This window comes from Mesoplodon densirostris, chromosome 17 (genome assembly GCF_025265405.1).
Source record: "Mesoplodon densirostris isolate mMesDen1 chromosome 17, mMesDen1 primary haplotype, whole genome shotgun sequence".
Lineage (NCBI taxonomy): Eukaryota > Metazoa > Chordata > Mammalia > Artiodactyla > Ziphiidae > Mesoplodon > Mesoplodon densirostris.
Genome location: NC_082677.1, coordinates 14230158 through 14257026, shown reverse-complemented (window position 1 = coordinate 14257026; position 26869 = coordinate 14230158). Strand labels below are relative to the sequence as shown.

The window sequence follows — 26869 nt, the reverse complement described above, 5'->3', positions numbered from 1 at the left end:
AAATCTCCTTTGAAAGGCAGTCAAACTACAAGACAAGAAAAAGGGAGACAAGAATGACAGGTGTCCCAAAGGTACTGCAATCACAGAGACAAGCAAAGTTCAGGAGAACAGAATATTAACAAAACAAAATGAGACAGGAATAAAAAAAAGAAAGTTTTACATTTCAAAGCTCTATTTCAAAGAAACAACTGACATTTTAAATACAATATGAATAGAAAGAAATTGAGAACATAAAGACATGAAAATATTTTTGCTTAAAAATGAATTATCATTTTGAAAAGGTTCAAATTTAACTAAATGAAAGTTATCTCCTATTATTTCAAATGCTTTATAAATAAGATCAAATATAATACCATGACTATACAGTAGGAGAAATAAGAACAGAAAGTATTTTTGAGGGTAGGACCTGCCATCAATCAAAAAAAGGGGAAAAAGCAGTCAGAATATCTGCTTTAATGCTGAATCTTAAATGTGTTAAATGACTTACATTTTCATAGCAACCTGATTTTTAAAATAAGTAGCCAAACTGATACCATAATTTTTCTTCTTAAAAAAACCTGAAAATACATTCATAGGTTACATTTAATTTTAGAATACTTTGCAAAAAACATTTTAGAAATTTTCTGAATGAAAAAAGGAGTAAATAGGTACTGACCAATTCTTAGTTGCACTATTATTTACATAAACCATATGTATATCTCAATTTTTTAATGTCATTATAATTACCATGAATTTATAACAGGATGCTAGGTCCATACTATACAATCAAAATACTAATTTAAAAGTTTAGATTTTTAAGTAATGTACCACAAACGATGTTCATTTGACTCTGTTAATAAAACAGAGTTGGCTACGTAACACTTTGAAGTTTTTACAGAAAAAGACAATATAAGCTAAATTAAAATATAAACAATAATGTGAAAAAATATTTGCAAATTATGTAACAGACCAATTATCCTTAATTATATTATCCTTAATATAGAATGAGATCACACAGAAATTATTACCACATTAAATTATTACTGTTAAACAATGGGACAATAAAAGTGGAAAGCTAAAATATTTCTTCAGTGACAGAACACAAACATTTGATTTGAAATATCATTTAAGCTTTAGAAAATCTCAGAAGTCCTCAGAGATAAAGAATTCAGTAGATCCATATGAAGTGCTTAATCCCACTGCTAATTCAGTAACTTTATTTTAAACTCTTACTAAGAAAAGAAAAAAGATCTATTAAGAGGTATCCTTGAGTATAAGGACATATACTTTTAAATTTTGATAAACATTGCCAAATTGACCTCTAAAAGGATTTACTAATTTATACTCTCACCAACAGTGTAAAAATGCCTATTTTCCCAGACCATTTCAATTGCCATATAACAAACTTTTTATTTTCAGTAATTTAATAGGCAGAAATTCTCACTGCTGTTTTAATTTGCATGTTTTGATAATTATCTTCTCATATATTTGTTTGCCATTTGCACTTCTTCTATGAACTGTCCAAATATATGGTGCATTATTTTGTACTGATTTGTGGGATCTCATTCTATATAGGATAATACAATTAAGCATAATAGGCCTGTTATATAATTTGCAATTTTTTTCCACATTGTTCATATTTTAATTTAGTTTATATAGTCTTTTTCTGTAAAAACTTCGAAGTGTTATGTAGCCAAATCTGTCTGTTTTTTTCTTACGGCATCTGGACTACATGCCATCCTTTGAAACACATTAAAATTTCCCCTCAAGCATTATAGAGTCACACCCCAGTATCCGAGGGGGACTGGTTCCAGGACCCCCTCAGATATCAAAGTTCAGGATGCTCAAATCCCTTATATAAAATGGCACAGTATTTGCATCTAATCTCCACACACCCTCCCATAAACTTTAAATCATCTCTAGATTACTTCTAATACCTGATACAATGTAAATGCTATGTAAATAGCTGCCAGTGTGCAGCAAATTCAAGCTCTACTTTTTGGAACTTTCCAGAATTGTTTTTTTTTGGGGGGGGCAACTATTTTCAATCCGCAGTTGGTGGAATATGCGGATGTGGAACCTGCAGATATGGAGAGTTGACTATTAGGAAAAGAATAATGGTATGTTTTATACTTATAGTGATGCTCCAAAGAATTCAACATTCAAATACTAAGTACTGAAACGTGTAGTTAAATATAAAAGAACTGCAGGTATTTGGTTAAAAAAAGTAACTAAGAAACACATGCAATTTGAATTACGGCATAATGGAATTCGTTTTATAATCTCTCAGGTCTTTAGAATTCTGGTTATGTGTACAGTATGAGACCTTCTAGGATAATAAAATAGAAAAGTCAAAAAAGATTAAAACCATTTACTCTGACCACACCTAATATGGGAATTCCCTAGCTCTATGTCTGGGAGAATCCATTTCCAGCCAATTCTAATTGACACCAAATTCTTCCTCATGTTGAGCCAAAAGCTGCCTCCTTGCTCTACCTATTGCTCCGCAGAACAAGAGAAAATAAGTGGACCACCCCTGTATCACTGTCTCCTTTCAGATATTTGAAGCACTTTTTTCAAGTTTGACAGTTCTTTCTTTTTTTTTTTTTTTTTTTTTTTTTTGCGGTATGCGGGCCTCTCACTGTTGTGGCCTCCCCCGTTGCGGAGCACAGGCTCCGGACACGCAGGCTCCGGACGCGCAGGCTCAGCGGCCATGGCTCACGGGCCCAGCCGCTCCGCGGCATATGGGATCCTCCCAGACCGGGGCACGAACCCGTATCCCCTGCATCGGCAGGCGGACTCTCAACCACTTGCGCCACCAGGGAGGCCCGACAGTTCTTTCTTTACCATACTTTTTAATGTATTTGTTCATGCGTGTAACTGACATGTCAGACTATAATCTCCATCAAGATAGTGAAAATGCCTTTTAAATCTTACTCTGTAGTGCCTGGTACACAAAGAGTATAATCTCTCACTTTCTTCTAATTGTAATATTCTAATATTTTAATGTATAGTTCTTTGTCCTGAACATATTCCTGATAAATATGTGATACTGAACAATTTCATAATATATCTACAGAAACTGCTTGGGTCCAAAATAGTCTAAACAGTAGGTCATCTATGTTGCACAATAAATATATTACTGATTCTTTCATGACATATTCAGTGCCATTTTGACATGTGTGTTAATACAAGGGAATTTGGTATTATCATTGTGTGGCTTCAATTATATAATTCATATTATTATTATTATTATTTTTTTTTTTTTTTGGTGGTATGCGGGCCTCTCACTGTTGTGGCCTCCCCCGTCGCGGAGCACAGGCTCCGGACGCGCAGGCTCCGGACGCGCAGGCTCAGCGGCCATGGCTCACGGGCCCAGCCGCTCCGCGGCATATGGGATCCTCCCAGACCGGGGCACGAACCCGTATCCCCTGCATCGGCAGGCGGACTCTCAACCACTTGCGCCACCAGGGAGGCCCCATATTATTTTTAAAAATCATTCACTACATGGAGATTTTGAAGCTACAAACATGTAAGGAAAACGTATGAACAGGGTAAGGTCAGATCTCTTAGGGGTGCTAAGGCAGAAAAAAAAAGGTTGAGAACCATCAATCTTTAATGACAAATCTCCTATTCTTGAAAATAATTTTTTTCTTATAAATGTGCTTGGCATTTAAAAATATGTGACTCTTTACCAGCTAATTGGGACCCCAAAATACTTACTTCACTGTGGCACTTAGAAGAAAGTTCAGCTGTGGCATTAACAGGTTGTCTGGGGTTGACAGATAGCGATCAAACTGAACCTAAACAAAACAGAGAAATCCAAAACACAAAGTGCATATATCTGCTGACAGCCCAAATAAGCATCTCTTTTAAGGATTAAATCTTAGTAAAAATCCCATATTCCAAATAACGAGTTCTTCATGAACAAAATGAGTTATTCCTTACACATTTTAACTAAAAACTCACTGAAAGTGTCAACTCTTTAATGCAGTCAGTATCAGCAATACCTACTTTCAAAATTCCGATCCAAGCCATTTATCCTGATCTCCCTCACCAAACTTCTTGGGTAATAATATTAGCAAGAAATAAAGTCTTCAGATTTCAAGTCTACCTTACTTTCTTAAATCCAATGTATCTCTTAATTATTCACTCCTCTATTCATTAGATTAATATTTATGGAGTACCTGTTATTGGTAAGGTGCCATATAACATAATGTAAATATAACGGTGAGCAAAGGAGGGCAGTCCCTAGCTTCACAGAGCTTATGGCCTAGTGAGAGAGGTAGTAAACAAAAAATAATGTAAATAAAGGAAAAACCAAGGTACAATAAAAGCATCAATCAGGAGGACACAGACCTAATCTGTATGTTCGGCAAAAGCATTTCTGAGGAAAGGTCGTTTTAGCGGAAATCTTAATGATGAATAGACGTTAGGTTAAGTGTATAGTGGGGCTGGTGTGGAGGAAGGCTTAGGTGAGAAAGAGGATGGCTACCAGAGATCACTCCATGCAGGACTTGCATGGTTTCTAGAAGATGTTAATTCTTACTGTAAAAGCATTAGGAAACCATTGAAGAAGGGAAATAATCTGATTTAAATTTTAAGAAGCTAAATCTGGCTACAGCAAGAAGAATGGAAGGGGAGGTTGTAATAGCAGATGCAAGGACACCACATAGGTAGCTCTTGCGGCATCTCAGACGCCAAGGGCAACTGGGGTGAAGAGAAGATTAGATATCTGAGAGAATCAGAGAGCAAAATCATCAAGATTTGGTTAGTGACAGATAGGATGAAGGGGTTGCCTCCCAGGCTTTGGATCTGTGTAATTCACAGCATTATCACAATTCACAACTGTACTCTTTATACATTTATTTAGTTGTGTGATAACTGCATCTCTTACTAGATCATGCCTATTTTCATCTCAGTTCTCAGCATGATACCTAGATAATAGCAGATACTTGGTTAATAATTGCTGAAATAATTAGTGGACAGATGCTCTTATACTTTCTGAGTTAAGAACACTTGGAAAAGGACCTGGGGTTGGGGATGGTGGGTAAGAGTTAGAAGAGCTCAGTTTGGGATATGGTGAACTGAGGCGCCTTTGAAGCATCCAAGTTGGGGCACCAGACAGTTATAGATAAAACAATGGATCACACATAAAACTCAATCAAGAGTTTGTTTCTTTAGAGAGACCTAAGATATTCAACTCAATTGTTTTTAAAGTTAAGATCAGGCATATACGAACCTGTAATAGGGCTTAAATATATTTTGTGAGTTTATATTATGAACTGGATATGCGTCACTGGAGAAGGAGAAATAGGCGGGACACACACATTTACTGAGTACTAACTAAGGTTACTGACCTCTTCGTAGACCTATATCCTCATTTTGCTGGGGTGGGGGGGGTGGGGGAGGGCAGTAAATACCTTAAAGTGGAATTACTGGGCGGTATGGTGAGTGTACATTTAACTTTCTAAGAAACTTATCTTTTTTAATGAATGTAAAATTTATTCATTTTCATTTATTTTTGCACTTTTCAGAATCAAATCTTCTTTGCATTTCTACAGTTTTTACTGTTATGTTGGATATACACAAGTTACAACTTACTTTTTATATACTGTCTTTTATCATGACATAATGTTCCTTATTTATAATATTTAGTGTTTTTAAAATCTACCTTGTCTAATATTAACTCTGTCAGCTCTGTATTCTTTGCATTTGTTGGGTATCTTGTGGGTCTACCCCTTTATTTTCAGTTAAATTTAGCTCTGTCAGATGATAGATAGGAAATCCCGGGCATCAAAGAAGTCACCCAAGAGAACTATTTATCAAAGTCAAACCATTGTGGTAGTGAGTATTGAAACACATAGGATAGGCAGTACATATAGTAGGTAAGAGCATAAGTACTGGGTTGAATGGGGTTATTAGGAGGATTAGAGGGTTAGTACATTAAAAATGTGTGTCATGCTCAATATATGTTAATGGACATTGTCATTACTTACTGTTTGTTATTACTACCACTAGAATTAGTATCATAAAGCTTCCAAAGGGGATCATTCCTATGAGGACTAAATGAATGTCATCCAACTGATGGCTGTGTGTGTGTGTGTGTATACACACACACATAGATATGCAAAGTATGTACTTAAGATGTGGAAACATGCTACAAAAAGTGGTGCTCATGCAGAAAGGGATGTGCAAGCAAGCTCATCACTTGAAAAGAAGGTAATAAAGTGGAGGTTCGGTGAGCGTCACAATCAAGAGTAATATTTTAAGACTGGAATCCAATTTCAGTTACCAACTCAGGAAGAAGTCAAGAACTATAAGCCCCAGGATCACTGACAGATGGAAGTCTACAATGATATATAGCTAACTTCTTCATGTCTCTCATTCCTTCCTCCATGAGGTTAGGAATAAAACTCTGAAACTGAAGAAAATCTAAACAGGAATAATGACACTATTAGGGTATGGTGCAATATTACTACAAATGTATGTCTTGGTCAGATCTCCTTAGTTAAAGGAACACATGTGCAATCATTATGACTGGACCCAACGTGAATACAGCATATGAAGAGATAAAATTCTCACCCAAGACAAAAATTATCACATGGGAAAAAATAAGAATAATGTTCCATAAGGAAACGTATGTTGAAATACTTTATTATGTACTTACCATCGCAGCCTTCAGTGCCACAGAATCTAGGTTGGGAAAATTAGCTAAAGGGCCCTTAAAAAAAAAAAAAAAAAAACCAAGATGAAAATAGGTGCTATATGTTACAATTCACTTGTCAAATACAGTCCATTAGTAGATTGCCCGAATTTGAAAATTTAGCTTATTTCCAAAAAACTCAAGTGTCCTATCTCCAACCTCAATTAAAAGAGGGACTATGATTTGTTCATTTTTGTAAAACTAGCATGAAGGCACTCAATAATACGTGTTGGAGTGAGAAGCACATAAGTTTATTAACAATGGAAATAAAAGGATACTTCAGATTTAATCATAAGCAAGAAAAAAAGGGCAATAAAGCACTGAGGAATGACAGTAAGACATGGGGGCTTTAAGAGTTCCCTTGATAATTTTAGATAATATAAAAAGGCAGCAGAATTTGCTCCTACTGGTGGAAATTTGCTTATTACCTTATCAAAAGAAAAAATTCAAACCTTGTGGAGTCCCTGGGCTATAAAATATTCTTCATGTTAATGTTATTTAAAAGTTTTTTGCTTTTTAAAGAGGCTTACATGGTTTTCTAGGGTTCCCATCACTCCATTTTCTAATTCTACTGGAGTTCTATAACTTAACAAGATCAGATCTTAGCCCCAGATATTACCTTTCCAAAGTAATAGACCATGATTTCCTAAATTAAAAGGGGGAATGACTGCTACTTATATAGTAATCTATGCACTTAATAAATCAATGGTGATAAAGGACTAAAAAATTTACCAATATGAATATTCTTTATATATTTTCAATACTAATTTTTGTATATTTTCATTACTTGTAACCCAAACTATCTATAGTAAAAAAGATAGTATTTTGGGACACCCTACTATATCTCAGATAGTCCTCCAAGAACTACACAGGTATTATCTCAATCTTAGAACAGTCCTATGTTACAGATATTATTACCCTCAATCTACAGATGAGGAACCAGAGAGAAGTCACCTTCCCCGTGAAAAATTGCTGCTAACTGTCTAGCTCTAGATGCCGTACTCTAAATTGGTGTATCTCTCTAGTTAGGAAGATCCATGTGCTTACCTGTTCGGGTTTATGTTGCTGTATGGTGTTATAGATATAACTCACGCCTGCTCTAGTTAAAACATAAGAAGCTTGCTCATTTATAAGTGTGTCCAAATGTGCTTCAATCTAAAATAAAACACAATTAAAAGAAAATATTTTAAAAGAAGAATAAGACTGATTGAGAGTAGAAGTAGACTAGCCTGGAGTCTTAGCTCTTCATCATGGGCATGTTCCTTGCAGCGGCTATGCGGCCAAAATATGAGGGATAGGGACTGCTCCTACACAAAGACTTTTCCTTCCCCAAAGAGGAAGTCCTCTTACAAAAGGGAGGGAAAGTCTTACTTGAACATTCCAGGACTAGCCACTAGTCGAAAAATTTGGGTTGCTTCTTAGCTCTTTTAAAAGCTGGTATTAAGCAAAACACAAACAAAAACTACTCATAAACAACAGTGTAAAATAAAATACTTAGAAAGAATTCTGGGAAGATGAGGACCTGATGTCCCTCACATCCACACTGCCTCATGCTCCCAACTTGCTGGACTAACTCAACCAATCAAATACATCATCTGGAGAAGTCTGAAGGAAATCCCATGGGGGCTGAGGCAGTAAGTTCTCCAGAGGAAAGCAGATTTGCGACAACTAGGGGACTGCTGAGGAACCAGCAGAAGGCTGGTCAAAGATGTCAAGTTCAGGAGCTGCCTAAAAAGACCCAGCTAGCAGGTGTGAGTTGTACGTGGTCACCTGTTTTGTGCTATTCTTGGGGAAGCTACCTAACGCTAATGGGGGCAGAAGCCACAGAAGGAGACTACCTGATGGGATGAAGTATTCCCAGGTGGGACGAAGTCGGCTGCTCCTTCCTTTAACCAGTACAGGCCTGTAAGTCTACAGATCTTCCTGTTGTCTCTCACTGGATAGTCCCCTCAGTTTTACCAGCTTGTTTACCAGTGGCATAGTATGCTATTAAGAGATGCTATCTGTTACCATCTGAATGTTTGCCATTGTGCAAGTCACTCCAGCAGCTGAGCCCCTCCCCATAAAAAACTTACAACTGATTTAAAAGAGGTGAGTAGGTTCTATGAGAAAACCCACCTGAATAATGAGAACAAGTATCTTTTCCTGAGGCAACACTATTGAAAGATGCAGGGTACCTTACTTTTTTCTAAGTGAATGCCCAAGAAAGTACAATTAGAACCTTAGAACCCTTACTTACTAGTCTTACTGGAAATCCAAGAAAAACAAGGTTGCAAATGGAAATATTTAATGAAAGAGTTATTGCTAAGAACCAAATTAGTATCTGAAAGAAAAGTGGAAGAATAGTAATACAGAGTAAATAACAAAGAAATATATTAAAGAGATTTAAACAGAAATTAGAAGGCAAATTTAGGAGATAAAGCCAACTAAGGACAGGAGCTTCAGAATATAAAAAGTAACAGATGGAGAAGTGATAATTAATTACAGATAACAGAAAACTTTACTGAGCAAAAAACAAAAGGGTGGAATCTTCAGACTGAAAAGTCTTTGCAAAATCCAAGATGGAAATAATAGAAAAAGAGACATACCAAAAAATATCCTGAGGAAATATGTGAACTCAAAGGAAAATCCTTGTAAGCTTCCACATGAATAAAATAGGTTATCACAAACAAAAGAGAATCAGACTAGCCTAGATTTCTTACTTGAAACACTGGAAGAAGAAAGAATGGAAGAAAATTAATAGACTAGTGATAGAAAAGATCTGAAAATCAAGAATCTTTTACTCGACAAGGAAAACTATCACTGTGGGGCCCGTGCCTTCCAGCATCCACACCCTTGCCCAGTCCTCTCCACGCTGACCCTGGCTGGTCCACGTGGCCAGCGCCAGCCACCAGCCCATCAGCAAGAATGATGCAGGCTCAATAAGCACTTACATGGTGGGGCTTGTCCTCTTGGAATGCAAAAAACGACTTTGGAATATTTGAGAAACAAAGATAATTGGTGATAAAACAGATTGCTGGACAAATGATATATGTGCACATCTTGAGAAGAGATTTAGACAAATGGCAGAGTCTCGGGTTGAATTAGTGATAAATACATTAAAAACCAATGACTATTTTTAAAAAAGATTTTACTAATTATACTTAAACAATTATGCAAAAAAGAAAAATCAATCATACTTCATTATATTTCTTTTAAAAGAAAGAATAAGAAAGTAGAAAACATCACAAACTTAGAGGTCTCAAACTCATTCCTTAGAAAAACCCAAAACGACAAATTTTTACTGTAACCACTGCCAAACTGTTTTTATACTTGTGATAACAAAGAAGACTCAGAGTTGTTGTTGTTTTTTTAAAATATTATATCTACCAAAAATCACTATTTCAAAATCAAAAGCCAAGTATCTGGTAAATTTTATAAATGGCCTTGTTGTGACTCTTAAGTGATACCATTTGGCTTATAGGACCAGAGCGATTGGCATAACAAACTGTAATGTTGTGCCTAACACTGATTTACACATAGATAAAAATATATCTGTCCTCTGCAACACCTTCTGCACTAGCTACACAGCTTGAAAAATATAGCACGTTATTCACAGTATGGAAACTGAAACAGTTCAAATTAGTCAGAAAAGCTCCATTCTACCACCACATACTATGGCTTGAATAAAATATCTTACCTGTTACATACTCTGGCTTCTCCAAAACGAAACTAAAATACTGAATATGCATGGGGGCAGGGAGGGGTTCTATCAGACTATAACAAGGGATTCATATAAATCAGGTCACTGAAATTATCTTAAAGCCGGTAACTGAGATCATGTATAGCAAAAAGATTTCATCACAGTGGGCAGTCATTTTATGGCAAAATTAACCTGGAACTGTAGCATTTCCAGACGTCTGTCAGTGAATTCAAACAGAGCTAATGTTGTCTTCATCATATATAGTGAATTGACCATGAAGGTGGCCATGTCAGCTGTGCCTAAATTGCTGGCTGATACAGTACACATCTGGAGGAGAGGATCCAAGACACATGATAAAACCTATAAATGAAAAATAAAATCAAACGTATTCCTTATTTCCCAACCAGTGATACAGGTCTGTGTTAACGGCACTTCAGAATGAATGTCAAACTAATGGGGAGCGGGCAAACTTACAGAAGCGCATAAGAAAAAGATTAAATGGTACCATAACTGTAATAGTTTTTAAAACAAGCATCACTGAATATATACTTTTTTTTTTTTTTTTTTTGCGGTACACAGGTCTCTCACTGTGTGGCCCCTCCCGTTGCAGAGCACAGGCTCCAGACACGCAGGCTCAGCGGCCATGGCTCACAGGTCTAGCCGCTCCGCTGCATGTGGGATCTTCCCAGACCGGGGCACAAACCCGTGTCCCCTGCATCAGCAGGCAGACTCTCAACCACTTGCACCACCAGGGAAGCCCTGAATATATACTTTTTAAATTAAAGGGAACTGGTTTAATATTTGAAGGAAAAAGCAATGAGAAGGATTGTCAAGATACATGGGTTATAAAGTGCCAGAATTTCAAAAGAATGTACAATAGAGGAGCAATAAGAATCATTAAAAGTGAATTTACAACATACCTGCACAAAATCGGCTTGACGGGCATCTAATGGTACAACTGAAGAATCATGAGATGCCAAAACTTCACGCAACAACATGAGTGTCTGATTTAATGCAGAACTTGGTCCAAGATCAGGTGGTGGGAGTTCAACCTAAAATGAAGGATGACTTATCCACTGCTTATATTTTTCTACTAAATTTTAGTGTCTAAATAAATGCCAGCTCACAGTAAAATAATTCATATGAAAGACGTAAAGCTTTGCTGACACATTACAAAATCTATAATCTATCAATAGCTTATTTTTTATCATACTAATCAAAATCAGCACAGAAAGTGACACAAAAGTTTTTTGTTAGATTATCTCAGAATTAATACATCACAATTAAAAGTACAGAATTTGAACTTTAATTCAAAAAATTACGAGGAAACTTAGCAGTCTTTGAATTGTATAATTATATTTTCATATAGATTTGAAATGGCCTGTTTTGTTTTTTAGCCCAAGTCTTAAGAAAGAAGTAATACAGAGACCAGCACTTCACCTACTATAATATTATTGAGAATCATCACTCACCTGCATGCCTCAATGTCAGATACTGTGGCTCAATATGTATAGGTTCAGAGTCTAGAAATCTATCTTTCAACAAGCACCCCAAGTGGTTTTCAGGACCCTGGTCCATGAGCCACACACTTCACAGAAACAGTACAACACTGCCACTAAAATCTTGAATTCTGGAGTTAAAGGGATTAATTTTACATTTTGTAACTAGCACTTACTAGTTGTGTGACCTTGGAAAAGTTATTTAAATTCTCAGAGGCTCAGAGGGATTCTGTAAAGATTAAATGGGATCGCTGCATCTCAACTACTGAGTATCTGATACTTATTAATTGGCTATGTTCATCATCCCTACTTGACACCATCATGATATCCCAGAAGAGGTGCCTGTGAATTTTTTCAAAACATTTTTCAAAGTACTTTTACTAATATAGTCACATTTTGTAAATGAAACAAAATCTGGTACTCAGAAATCCATGTAACACTACATTCTCATGTCAGGTAGATAGAAAGGCATAAGAATTTTATAATATCAGTATTTATATTAAGAATGTTTCATGTATAAAAGTTAATACATAAGTGACATCAGCAGGAATGGCAAAGTATGGACCTCTGAAAATCCTCCCTCCTTCATAAAAGCAACAAAAACAAAAATTATGAGACATGCCAACAAACAAAAAAGTATGACCATTTACAGAAAAAACATTCAATAGCAACTCCCTGAGGAAGCCCACATGTTGGAAATACTAGCCAAAGACTTTAAATCAGCTCTTTTAAATATGTTCAAAAACTAAAGGAAATTGTTAATGAATTAAAGGAAAGTATGAGAAAAAATCTTACAAAATAGAGAATATCAATAAAAAGATAGAAATGGTTAAAAAAAATAACCAAATAGAAATGTTAGAGTTGAAAAAGCACAATAACTGAAATGAAAAATTCACTACAGGGAATCAACAGGAGATCTGAGCAGACAGAATAAATAATCAGTGAACTTGAAGATAGTTCAATTAAGGTTAACTGCTGTGAGGAATAGAAGGAAAAAAGAATGAAAGAAAATTAACAGAGCCTCAGACACCTATGCAACACCATCAACATCATCAGTACAATGGGGATCTCAGAAGGAGGAAAAAAGGGGGCATGCAAAAAGAATATTTAAAGAAATAGTGGGAGAAGACTTAGCAAATTTGATTTAAAAAATTAATCTAAACATCCAAGAAGTTCATGAACTCCAAGCAGAATAAACTTAAATAGATCCACACTGGGACACATGATCAAACTGTCAAAAGACAGAGAGAATCTTGAAATCAACAAGAGAGAAGTAATTCATTCTGAACAAAGGATTCTCAATAAGCTTAACAGTTGATTTCTCATCAGAAAACATGGCGACTAGAAGGCACTGGATGATATATTCAAGGGCTGAAAGAAATATACTGTCAACCAAGAATTCTATATTCAACAAAACTACTCTGTAAGGCTGAAGAAATTAAGACATTCCCAAAACTACTCTGCAAGAATGAAGAAGAAATTAAGACATTCCCAATAAACAAAACCAAGAATTCTCTACCAGCAAACCTGCTCTACAAGAAATATGAAAGGGAATCCTTCAAGCTAAAATGAAGGGACACTAGACAGTAACGCAAATTTGAAGAATAAAGAACAGCAGTCAAGTTTCTGACATCAGTAAATATAAAAGGCAGTTTAACTTTCTGCTTTTAACTTTTTCCTGGATTTAAAAGACAACTGAATGAAGCAATCATTTTAAATCTATGTTGATAAGCACACAATGCAGAAAGATGTAATTTGTAACAACAGTATCATAAAGGAAGGGGAAAATGGGGCTATACAGGAGCAAAGCTTTAGTACACTATTGAAAGTAAGTTGGTATTGATCCAAACTAGCTAGATTATTAAAAAATTAAGATGGTAATTATTATTCCCAGGGCACCACTAAGAAAATAACTAACTACACACATACACATACATATATATTTACATAAACAAAAAGGGAACTAAAGCAGTGTACTAGAAAATATTTACTTAACACAAAAGAAGGCAGTAATGGAGGGACAGAGAAATAAAAGCACTTAGAACATACAAAAACATGGTGCAAAATGGCAGACATAAATGCTACTTTATCAGCAATTAAATTAAATGTAAACATGGTAACCAAAAAAGCAGAGGCTGGCAGATGGATAAAAGAAAAAACAGGACTTCCCTGGTGGTGCAGTGGTTAAGAATCCGCCTGCCAATGCAGGGGACACGGGTTCGAGCCCTGGTCCGGGAAGATCTCATGTGCCGCAGAGCAACTAAGCCCGTGCGCCACAACTACTGAGCCTGTGCTCTAGAGTCCACGAGCCACAACTACTGAGTCCGTGTGCCACAACTACTGAAGCCCGCGCACCTAGAGCCCGTGCTCCTCAACAAGAGAAGCCACCACAATGAGAAGCCCGCGCACCACGACGAAGAGTAGCCTACGCTCGCCGCAACTAGAGAAAGCCCGTGCAGCAGCGAAGACCCAACACAGCCAAAAATAAATTAATAAAAAATTTAAAAAAATGTACAGCTGCCTGCCACAGCACTGGGGGTGGAAGATGGGTAGTTACAACTATGCTAAGAGTTGAAGTTCACCAAAATTGACTGCAATTTATTACTATTCAAGCCTTCCGCTAGAAATTGCAATTCTTCAATAGACTCCAGAGTTCCAAAATAGTTACATTAGACGAATACTGCTAGTCCAACTGTCATCTAGGTGGGGTGACAGATTCCTGGTGCTTCCTACTTTGCCATCTTCCCTGGAAATGACTGATCTTTGTATATTGATCTTGTCACCAATTACCTTTCTAAATCCATTTACTAGTTCTACAACTTCTCAATTAATTCTCTTGGTTTTTGAAGTACAGTCAGAGCATCCACAAATAATCTAATATTTCCTCCTTTAAAATATTGATATCTGTCATTTCTTTATCTGAACTTCCTATTATTTAAACATGTTATTGGCAAATATTCTTTTCTTGTTCTTTCTTGACTTAAATAGAATACATTACTAGTGCTTCTATGTTAATCATGAGGTTGGCTGTTAGTTTTATTAATCTTTATATGGTTAAGTAAGTATTTTTACTTTTTTATTTACTAATATTTTCCCCTCAACAATTTAATTAAATATGAGAATATAATTTAACACTGAAACTTTTAATATATTTCCTAACACTGAAATATTCTCATATTCTTGGGAATAACCAATACTTGGTTTTAATATAATATATTTTTACAATTATTTACCTTTTTAAAAAACTTCAAAAGTGACTGATTTGAGGTTTTCACTTTTGTACTGTCTTTAAAAGGTTTTTATCTCAGTGTTACATCACCTAAAAGGAACTGGGAAGCTTTCCATATTTTTCTGTGTTCTGGAGAATTCTGTCCTTTGTAGGTGTAAATAAAGCTATCTATATAACATGGATTAAGTCTAGCAGCATGCTCATTAATAATTTTTCTTTCTTCCCTAGGTGTATTCAAGTTTCCTACCTCATTTTGAATCATTTTTTGTCAATTTTATTTTCTTAAAATCATCCTTTTTATATATTTTAGAATAAAATTTATATATTTTAATATGGTATTCTCTAGTAAGTTTAATCCTCATCTCTGGTTATTATCTCTAATTCTGATATTATAATTTTAAATTTTATTTTTTCCTTGGTTAAAGAATTGCTAGAAGGTTGTCAATTTTGTTGACCTTTTCAACAAATAATCGGCTTTGTTTTCCTGTTTCCTAATTTATCATAGAAATGTACTTCCACCTTTCCTTTGACCATTTTGCTTTATTATTCTCTTTCAAATTTCATAATAAGAATGCCTACTACATTTTACTTCCAGTCTTTAGCCCAGATGGTTTCCAATTGGTAAAGCTTTGGATAACGTGCTCATGTGTGTTTCCCATATTGCAATTTGGCTCTTGTCCCCACCACATGAATAAAACTGCCCTCAGTAAGTCATGGATCATCTATATATTGACAAAGATAACAAACCTGCCACCCCTGTTTTACTAGAACTCTTCATATAGTATCTGTCATCAACCATGCCCTCCTTCTTGAAACTCTATTCTCTTGGCTTTTCTGATAAAAACCCTCTTCTCATTTCTCTCCTGCCTCTCCAATCATCCTTCCTCAGCATTCTACCATGGCAGGGCTTATTTTCTTCTCTTAAATGTCACTGTTTCTCAAGACTGTGTGTCCTGAAAGCTCTACTCTTATTAAACATGATTCCTAGTGACCTCAGACAAACATATGGATTCAACTATCTTTTACATGCAAAACTCCATAAATCCACATGTACAGCTTCCTATTAGATCAGACTGATTGCAGAAGGATATCCCACGTGTATCTTGTCTAACTTAGACAATATCATCATCTTTATCCCCCCAGTTTTACACTTTCTCTCTATTCCAGATACTTGTGATTAGTATCAATATTCCCAGATTGGTAACTTAGGAATTATTTTAGAACTCTTCCCTCTCATTTAACCACATTCAAGCAGTCACCAACTTTTGAAGGTTTACCTTTAGCCCCCAAGAATCTGTCCCCTTATGGCTTTTCCTTAGAGTATGTATTTTCATAAAAACTACTTTGACAATCCCTTAACTATCCTGTCTGCAACCTGGCTCTCTCCTATCTACATGCCACACCAGTTTCCAACTGATTTTTAAGAAATGAAAATTTGTGTATTGATGACTCCTAGCTTGCATATTCTATTTGTTTCCTCTCCTTAGGATGACCTCTACCCACTCCTTTTTTACCTATGTAATCCCCCATGTCCTTCAAGTTCAATTCTTATTAACTCCCTCTCTGGAAAGCTCCCTCTCTGTATATGAATATTATTATACATACTCTTCTTATTGTGCTAGCATAGCACCTTGGGCACGTCTTTCATAAAACATGTATTCTACAGTAATCACCGATTTATTAGACTATTTTCCATGAAAGGAAAAGTAACCTGAGACCAACAGACCTTGATTGTTTGCTTTGTACTCATTAGCAAGCACATGTTTGTTCACATTCAAAGTCTATATCATGTATGAATGATTTTAGAAAAATTCTGTCTAAATAAGAACTCATGTAAACATATCTATAATGAGAACTGACTGTTGGTAAACTTCCTGTGATACAGGAAAACATATAAGGGAAATACTCCAGCTATACAAATTCATGCTGCTTTTCCAAAAAAATATGAGTCTTGCACGGGGGTCAGAAAGCAGACTCTTATTAAGGCTTCTCTGAGCTTAGGAATGTAAAAACAGACCATGTACTTTGGATTGGATTGCTACTGACTGTTCCACACTATACTACAAACCTGTATCTAATATAACCAGGCTGTCAGATAGACCAGTATAATTAAAAAAAAAAAAAAAGCCAGAATGGTGATTGTGATGCATCCTTGAAAAACGTGAGTCTTTCTTTAATAATGAAATAAAAACAAAGAAGGATTTGATCATTATAAACCCATCCCTTAAGGTCTTTCCAATTTACTGCTACACAACACAATGCTCAGTTTAAAATATTAGCTCTCACAGAACTCTTTCAGGTTTTTGTTGTTTGTTTTTGTGGGAGTTTTTTGTTTCCTTGTTTGTTTCCATAATTAATTACAGTATATAACTCAAAGGAACATAAATTTCATAAGGACAAAGTTGGACCAAGACTGTCAAACTTAAGTAAGCTGTTTAGAAAAAACATTTGGTAAAAGTTCAAGTTTTCCAATCTGTATGTCATTTTAGCCCTGACCTATTAAATTTAGTAAGTTTGCTTTAATTACAAATTTTTGGTTATTGAAAAATGGTAGTGAAACTAGGGCTTGAGATTCTACCACTAATTATGACTCAAAATTACACTGTTCCAGGAACAGATTATAAGCCTACATCCTGTAAGCCGCCTCAAAATGAATTTTTTTGTTCACAGGAAGAACTCAAAAGAACGCTGAATGGAATGGGAAAAAACTGTCACCAATATGGAAACAGTAAAACAACATTTTTAAATGTGAAAAACTCACATTCACATAGTTCAAGAATTGTATCTTTCAAACGTACCTTGTCCATTAATTTGCTGGCATGAAGACTCAAGCTACTGAAGAATATTTTTTTGCTCAGCAAATGCATTTCTTCAATGGTAGTCAACAATGTAGCTGCACTATTTCCAACAATGCCACTAAAAGCAAAGAATACTTCAGGTTGCAAAACAGGCCAAAACAACCCAGCTCTTTAACTGAGTAGAATTCTTTAAAAAGATCTAGATTTAAATACAAGGTTTTATATAGAATATAACCTGTGAATTAAAAACAATTACTCTAGTTTCATATAAAAATGAGGGGTTTTTTCCTTTTAAGTTAGGTGATGAACAAATGAAAACAAACTACAGTGTTTTAAATATTTCACAATCTCTTAGAAAAGCAGTGGGTTAGAACAAACACTTGTAATATGCAAATCCATGTCTCTATATTTCCTCTATTATAGTAAATGCACGTTTTGATTATCCAAGAAGATCTGATTTTAATTTTAAGGAAGCCATTCCATCAATAGCTCTATTGAGAAAATAATTTTTATTAATACTGAGTTTTTTAAATTAAAACTGTTATACCGTATCAATAACACACCTGTAAATTATAAAGCTTCTCAATTTTTATACAGCTACCTAAATAGCAATATATTTAGACTAATTACGAAAAATCTGATAACATTTTGAAATAATTATTCTACATTCCATAATTCTCAATATTATATTACAAGGATATTTCTTAGACTTATCCAATGGGGTTTCTCATTTTTGGCAGAATGTAAGACAAGCATGTATATAAAACAACTCCCTATTTTATTTTCCTATTCATGTACTGAAAGTGACTCTTCTGTTCCTGATACTGGCATGCTTGATCAAAAGTAATTTAAAATCACTTTTTAATAGGCTAATACGAAAACTATCAAAAACATAGCTTGGAAGAACACTTAACACAACTACACATATAACATGGTCTTACAGTGACATCTACAATAAGGCTCAAGTGTATGTATACCACCAAAAGATATTTGCAAGGTGAAAATGAATGCAAATTTTGGAGTTGAAGATCATATTTTATCTGATTAAGAACCACTTGTCTTATCTATAAAGTCACTTTTATTTAGAGAAGATAAGACAGTTATTACTTAGAGGAGAAAAAGCTATCGTTCTGTTTTACCACTAATGGAAAACTAAATGTTAAAGAAGAATTTATGTCAACATCCAGAATAGGACATTTTACTAATTATGCCCTACTCTGAGTGTAACATATAGTTGCTTTAGGTGCCATGGACCTCTTTTACTAATACAGGAGGTCTCAAAAAATACTTATATTATAGACTTACACTGCTGTGTGTGTGTGTCTGTGTGTGTGTGTGTGTGTGTGTGTGTGTGTGTACTTATGCTTGGAGAAGAAAGGGAAAAGGAAACGACGGACCTCAAAAGTACAGTATGTATAATATGCATATAATGATTCATATGGTGTGAAGGTTCTACTAGTTACACTTAGTCATGCATAGAATACACACAAAAAAAATTACACTGTGTTCTAACTGAAATCAAGTGTCACATGGGATTTAACAAGCACATTTAACCATTCCACTTACCTGATTGTATGGTGATAAAATTTGAGGAGGTTAGAAATTTTATATAATAAAACTGCCCCAGGTTCAGCAACTATTACTTGTTCAATTCGAACCTATTAAAAAACACGTGAGAAAAAACTAAACATTTCCTAAAAGTGTAACTTTTCTTCATTAATCACATGTGATATGAATAGCATTAAAAAGATTAAATTTTATTATTGCAGAAATCACAAAATTCCTTCTAAATAAAGAATTTCTGAATGTTAAATCACAGAGGATGGTAAAACAACACAGAAACTTTAGCACAGATATGCTCTACAAAAAAATGATCCATTACCTACAGAATTTGGTTCAAGGCAGTTGCTATCAGAAATAATCAATACAATGAGGTCATCTTGAGGTTTTTCACCAGCATATAATGGAATTTATTTTAGCACTAAATTGCAAAGCAGCTGTTAAATTCCTAAAAACAGATTATCAGTGAAAAGGTACTGCTCTATGAATGAATATTAAGGAAAAAAATGAAAAAAAAATCTTCTCTTTAAACGACTATACCAAGTTTCTTTCTATTAGAGAACAGGAAAGCAGATAAACCTTGAATTAGCACCAACCTATTTGGTCAATTATAATACTGCCAGGGCAATATCTCAGATCTAGTTCAAGATTAACTTGATATGCTCAAGTTTAACTACTAGGAATCTTTTCTAATTCAAATCCATCCCTCACTAATCTTTCCCTTACTTTATATTCCCTAATTAACAAATACAATCTAAACCACACTGAATGTGCTTACTTACATATTATATTACATCTATGCTTATTTAGCTGCTGATAACTTATGTGTCTTCTTGTTTCCTAACTGGATTCTAAATACAGACATTGTGTTTTCTGGTTCTCTTACATCTCTGCAGCATTTGGTAGAATAGTACATACACAAGAGATGTTCAATAAACAAATGCTTTTGAAAACATTTAGACTTTGGAGTATGTCATAATACCAACGAATGTGATCTGCTAAAATGATATTTCATAAATACATGTATATGAGTATACAAAAACCTCTTGCATAGAAAATTGGCAATGATTATTTTAAAATGCGTTTTATTACCCTATGTTGTGTTAATCTGACAAAATTACGGCCTGAATTCAAGCTGCTGTTTCTTTAAAATCAGAATAAGTCATTAATTTAACCAGCTACCATATAACATATATAAAAACAAAATATTTTACCTTTAGGGGCCTGCACACACCCTCAGTAATATGTCCAACAACTTCTTGAATATTTTCTTCAACACCTACAATTAATTATAACATAACTAAAATTTTTTTTCATATTACACTTTGCTTCACATAAGTTCAGAAAATTAACACTAATACATATGATTAATGGTATTAATAAACATTTAAAATAACAATTAACAATATTTTATTAAGTTTAATATCTTTAGGACATTACTAATTATATTAATATGAGTCTAAAGCCCTATCAATTGATTTGACTGTTGATTAATGAACATTATTTCTTTGTGAAAAAGAGTAAATGTATGAAAAAAAAGACTGTGCAATTTATTAACTGAAGGAGGTGATGTGAAGATGGATTAGCATTCGTTCCACAAACTCCTTACTCTAGGCAGTAGTGCTAAGCACACAAACTACGGGTATAAAGATGGAAAACACGCCCTGCAATCTAATGGAAAAACCGACATTTACTGATTATTGACTATTTATCAAGGTCTGTACTGGGTACTTGACATGAACTGCTTGTAACCACCTTCATTTTTACAGATGGAGAGACTCAGGTTTAGAAGAATTCATGCCATTCCCACAGAATAACTTATTTCTAACTCCAATTATTTTCTTCCCACTTCTTAATGTTACCTCTCATGTAAATTTTCCTACATCTTTTAACAAATACATTCTTTTAAACTGGGTAATTAGCGTAACAGAAAACAACTTTAAAAAATGCAGACTTTGTGCCAACCTATCATATACGTTGAATCTAATCTCAATATCGAAGAGTTAAAAACAAGGAGGTTAAGTCCTGCACCCATTCGTACACTCCTGCAGATGATGTGCTAAACCAGGATGACGTGGGGCTGAGCTATTCAAAATAGGTAAGTGATACCAGTCACAACATCTCTCTTCACTTCCTAGCAAAGCCAGAGCATCTTAATTATCTACTAACCCCTTCTACAACAGGCATCTTAAGGTGGTCACAACTAAGAAGATTTGAAATTCTGTAAACACGTTTGCAACTCAAAAATAATCATTTTTCTTCTTTGAAATCAAGACCAAAATTTTAGGTACATTTAGTACATAGCTATTTATTTATTTATTTATTTGGCTTCATCAGGTCTTAGTTGCGGCATGCTGGTTCTTCGTTGAGGCATGCAGGATCTTTTGTTGCGACGCACAGGCTCTTCATTGCAGAGTGCGGGCTTATCTCTAGTTGTGGTGCACAGGCTCCAGGGCGCATGGGCTCTGTAGTTTGCGGCACGCAGGCTCTCTAGTTGTGGCGCACGGGCTTAGTTGCCCTGCAGCATGTGGGATCTTAGTTCTCCGACCAGGGATCAAACCTGCGTCTCCTGCACTGGAAGGCGGATTCTTTACCACTGGACCCCCAGGGAAGTCCCAGTACACAGGTAATTATTCAAAAAACTTTAAAATAGTCGCATGAGAATGAAAAAAGGGGCTGGATAGTAGAAATGAAAGAAGTAGTAGCTTAACGACCTGAAGCCAGTCACTGACTGAGCCTGTGTACGCATAGATAAAATGAAGAGGACATCACCTTTTGCCTTTAAAGGATGGTGGCTGAGATAATGTAAGCCAGGCACTCCAGAGATGCCTTAAAAGTGAACAGAGGGGTCTAGGCTTACAAGGAAAGGTCCCAAGGGTCCAGTATAAAAATATGATCAGTTGTGTGACAAAATGAAAGTGATGGAAAAGAAAGTCTATCAGCAGAAAAAGGGGGAAACTAGAGACAGGAAGATTAATTAGGATGCTTATTAAATCACCTAGTGTGAAGAGTTTATCTCCATGAAGAAAACAGCAATAAGAACAGAGACAGAGAAGTCCTGCGTGATTTACTAGATCTAGGCATGAGCGGTAACAATCAGAGGACCCACCTTGTGTAGTTACATGCTTTAAGAGAGCTTCAAGGTGTTCTTTTTCAGAAGCAGTAGCCTGATGGAGCCAAGCTAACATATCTCCTACATATCTAATGAAAAAACTAAATGTTAGTAAAGATTTCCTTCAGAAAAACGTCGAATACTCCAATACTGTCTGACTACTATACCTCAAAGGGTCATGGGAGTGCATTTCAATGGGTCTAGGTGTACCTCCTGGGCCCCCTCTTGTAAGAGCATCGATAAATCCACGAACAACTGTACTTCTTCTGGCTGTTCCAAACTCATCTAAGGTATACCTAGAAGAAACAAGTTATTAACAAACAGTTGCTTTTCTTCCTAATGGTTACATCAAACTATTCATGCACTTTCTAAGATAGCTAAAGCTTTTTTACACAATTCTCTCAAGCAATACTGTTTTAAACAACAAAAAATATTTATGAAATAACTTTATCATAATGATAATTCAACCTAAAGGTGCATCTTTTTATGTCTAAGAAAGAATGCTGGGATTTGGAATCAGTAACAGACGCAGTGGCAATAAGGGATAGAGCAGGGGATTTGGTAAAAGTAAAAATCAAGACAAGATGGAAATCCGGGACTCTTCAGGTTTCAGTGGCCCCCTTGTCCAAAACATGACATTCCACTGCACACATAAGGCCTAATATCTAGTTCTCAGAGGCTGGTTACAGTTAGAACTCTGCAATCCAAAATATAAGACTTTTCCTTCTACATTAAAAAAATTCTCATTTATATTTATTCAATATTATCAAAATTTACCATCAAAATTTGTCCAAAATATACTATTCATATTTAAAAGCTTATTTTGACTCCAATGTTAAACATATGTTCCTTAAATTTACTGACAACTATGCATACAGAGCAAATACTTTTACATATATTTACAAGTTATCAATTATGGTTGGGGGAAAAAAAAGACTTTCAAAGGTGAGGAATTTGTAGGAAAGAAAAGCTTTGAATGAAAGAATCAGACAATTTGGGATCAAATTATAGGATGGCTTAGAGTTACCAACAGTAACTGTTTCTTCGACTAGAATCAGCCTTTGTTTCCCATTATCACCACCCGATGCCCAATTGAAAGTTGTATTTTAAAACTACATAGGAAAACAAAATATTTTTTTCATAGTCCAATGTCAGCAGATTCTAGACCAATTAACTTTTAAATCCCTAAACAGTACTCTACTAAATGTTGAGAATTATTTCATTACCTTACATATAAATTAAAGTTATCAAAATTTCCCAAAGGTTTCCAGAAGAATTTCTTAGGCTATACTGCTTTCTTTAATATGCTACTGATTTAATGAAAAACCCACATTTTTTTTTAACATAAGAAATCTGGAAGATGGAATATTTTTAAATAAAAGTGTAGTGAAGTAACCAATAGCTGTAAATTTTTAGGACTCTGAACCTTTTTAAAGGACTGTTCACTAGTAACCAGATTATGGTTGTTTGTGGTTTTCTGGTTTTGGTTAAAAAGAAATGGTTTTGAAATTCCCTGCAGTGACATACCAGATATATACGTCAAGATGAAAACGCAGTATCAAGCTAAGTGTTGCTAAAGTACACAATTGCCTTGCATTCACTTTCTATTTTTTAAAATAAATTAGAACCAAAATGCTTATTTCTGTTTTTTGCCTCATGCTCTGAAATTATAAATGTTCAGGGTAAAGAATGCATTCCTTTAAATCAGTGGTCCCCAACGTTTTTGGCACCAGGGACCCGTTTCGTGGAAGACAATTCTTCCACATAAGGGTTGGGGGGGGGATGGCTCAGGCTGTAACGCAAGCGATGGGGGCGACGGGGAGCCGCAGATGAAGCTTCCCTCGCTCACCGCTCACCTCCTGCTGTGCGGCCCGGTTCCTAACAGGCCGAGAGCCCATACCGGTCTGCGGCCCGGGGGTTGGGGACCCCTGATTTAAATGATCATCAATTCCATGAAATGACTTGTGATCAGACAACTCCTTAAGACAGCACGAAATTCACAAACTTTTAACTTTTTAAATATGTAAAACTAATCTTCACCCTCTGGACCCAAATGGCTATGTAATAAACAGAAACAATGTAACTTCTGTTTCTAGGACTATTCACTGTGACCACAAGTTATATTAGAAACCAGTGAATCCACTGGCATTTTAAATGGGGGAGGGGCAATTTTAAAAGCCTAACAAACACCAGAATCTGTTTACTATAAAATATAAATAAACAATATTAATGCTTATTTTCCTGCAATAGATATAATTTGAAGAACAGCATGAACTAAAAGGAACCTTCAATGATACCTGAAGACATGAAACATCTTTTCCCAGAGACAGAAGAAAATTTCTTTGACCAAAACGGATTCTCTTCCAACAAAGGTCAAAAACTGAAAACGTAGCTTTACAAAGGTGACTGTTAAAATTATGTAAATATTCTAAAATGCCTCTAGTTAAAATAAAAATTTAAATCTCCATTTTTTTATATCTAGCCATAGCAGAAAAAAATTCTGGTCAAAAAGCAAATTAAAAGATGAAAAAAATTGTCCAAAAAAGAATTAAAAGACAAAATAGTGTAGAAACCTCTCTAAGAAATGCAACAAATAAAAAAATGAAGAAAAATCAGCACTGTACACATTACTATGTTCTTTAATAATTTATATGCTGAAGGTTTACCAATGCAAAGAAGACAACATCAATTTGTTCATTTCTACTTGTAATAAATTTCTTTTTGAAGAAACTTCTGTACTTGATTAATTAAAAGTCAATAATGCATTAGCATTTGGTTATATAATACCTAAGAAAAACTGAGTATGGCAACTTTCCCCAAAGACTTCAATAACTGACATTTTCTTGTACGTGATACTTACACATGCGAGACACAATAATGAACCGTGAAGCTTTTACACATCACTTAAATCAAGTTCATATAGTGCCATCTGGTGGTTAACATGATATACTATTAAGTTTTCCCTAAATTTAAAGAAACCACCACTTTTGGAAATAGGTGATTACTTAAGATGAAAGGCCCATTTTCTCTTTCTTAGCATTCATCTTATGGTACTTAACTGTCACTAAAATCCTCCCTCTTCCCCATTCAACCCGCAAATGCTTCTTACAACCTTCCGTACTGCACTACCGCCCCCATCCCCTGTGTGTCCTCTGGAGATAAATCTTTGCCTATTTTAGTTCTATTCTTTGTCTTTCAAGCATTTTGCCCTACTGTCGTGCAGGCCTTAAATACACTTCTCTTTAGTTGAAAACTTTCCAGTATATCTCCTTTCAAAATAGAAATAATAGCTAATATTTTGTGATGAGCAAAGCATTATGGCAAACACCTTATGGGAACATTCTAATTTAATCTTCCCAACAACCCGGCAAGACAGGCACTATTTTTATCCTCATTTTACAGCTCAAGGAAACTGAAGCTTATAAAGGTGCATGGGTGCATCAAAAAATCTAACTCAGAGCTCACCTTTTAAACCATTATGCAATATTGCTCCTTTCCAAGTGTTGATCAAGAATCAAAATTTAGAAAAAATATGTTTATATGGTAGAAGTCAGCTGAACTTTTCAGATGCCCAAAACAGACAAAGGCATTTTTTAAAAAGGATTAACCTTGTGAACAATTATGAATCTGTGGACAATGTTACACATTATTAAACAAACATCAAATGTTTTAAGTACCAAAAAACTCATAATCAAACACCACCAATACCTTACAGTGAAAAAGCTGGGAAAGAAATTTCGAAGTCGATAAGCTCTGCTGCGCTGGTGGTCAAGAGTGAACATCAGCTTATGACAGGCACCTGCAGAACATGCAGGGCTATTATGATCCAGCTCCCGCTACTAACCCAGCAGCCAGGGCAAGCTTTTGCAGTTTCCTAAAGGTGCATGTTCCTCCTCAATCCACACCTTTGCACTTGCTGCTCCCTCAACCTGGGATGTTCTCTCCTCCCTTTTCGTCCTGGAAAATGCTTATCAACCTTAAGAAGTCATTTCATACCTACTTCCTGAGGGGAATTTCCTCTAATATTCACCCCCTTCCCCACCACAGACTACTTGAGCCACAAAGCACTTGAGAGTTGACTTTTAGAAAAGCAATTAATATATTCATTAAAGTGGATCTGTTTATTTGTTCAATAAAACAAAGCAATTTGAAGGCAATGTTTTATTGATGTTAAGTCTGCTGCACTTAGAACTGTGCTTAACACATAGTGAGTACTCAGTAAGTAGCACTGGGATGTTATTATTTTATGTAGCTGTCCAGCATTTGTGTTCTGGAACCTTATTACAGGACAAGTAATGTTCCAA

At 35.2% G+C, this 26869-nt stretch overlaps 1 protein-coding gene across 2 annotated transcripts in view; it reads right to left on the bottom strand.

Moving 5' to 3' along the window:
- Positions 1-26869, bottom strand: part of COG6 (component of oligomeric golgi complex 6) — a 61370-nt gene that overhangs the window by 15894 nt on the left and 18607 nt on the right. For both annotated transcript variants that reach the window (XM_060080144.1, XM_060080143.1), the window contains exons 9-18: positions 22733-22861; positions 22563-22654; positions 20668-20732; positions 19460-19551; positions 17894-18011; positions 11288-11419; positions 10560-10727; positions 7733-7840; positions 6650-6703; positions 3703-3782 (exon numbers count right to left, since the gene is read on the bottom strand). In XM_060080144.1, the coding sequence (XP_059936127.1) occupies positions 3703-3782; positions 6650-6703; positions 7733-7840; positions 10560-10727; positions 11288-11419; positions 17894-18011; positions 19460-19551; positions 20668-20732; positions 22563-22654; positions 22733-22861 (1038 nt within the window). The remainder of the gene's footprint in view (positions 1-3702; positions 3783-6649; positions 6704-7732; positions 7841-10559; positions 10728-11287; positions 11420-17893; positions 18012-19459; positions 19552-20667; positions 20733-22562; positions 22655-22732; positions 22862-26869) is intronic.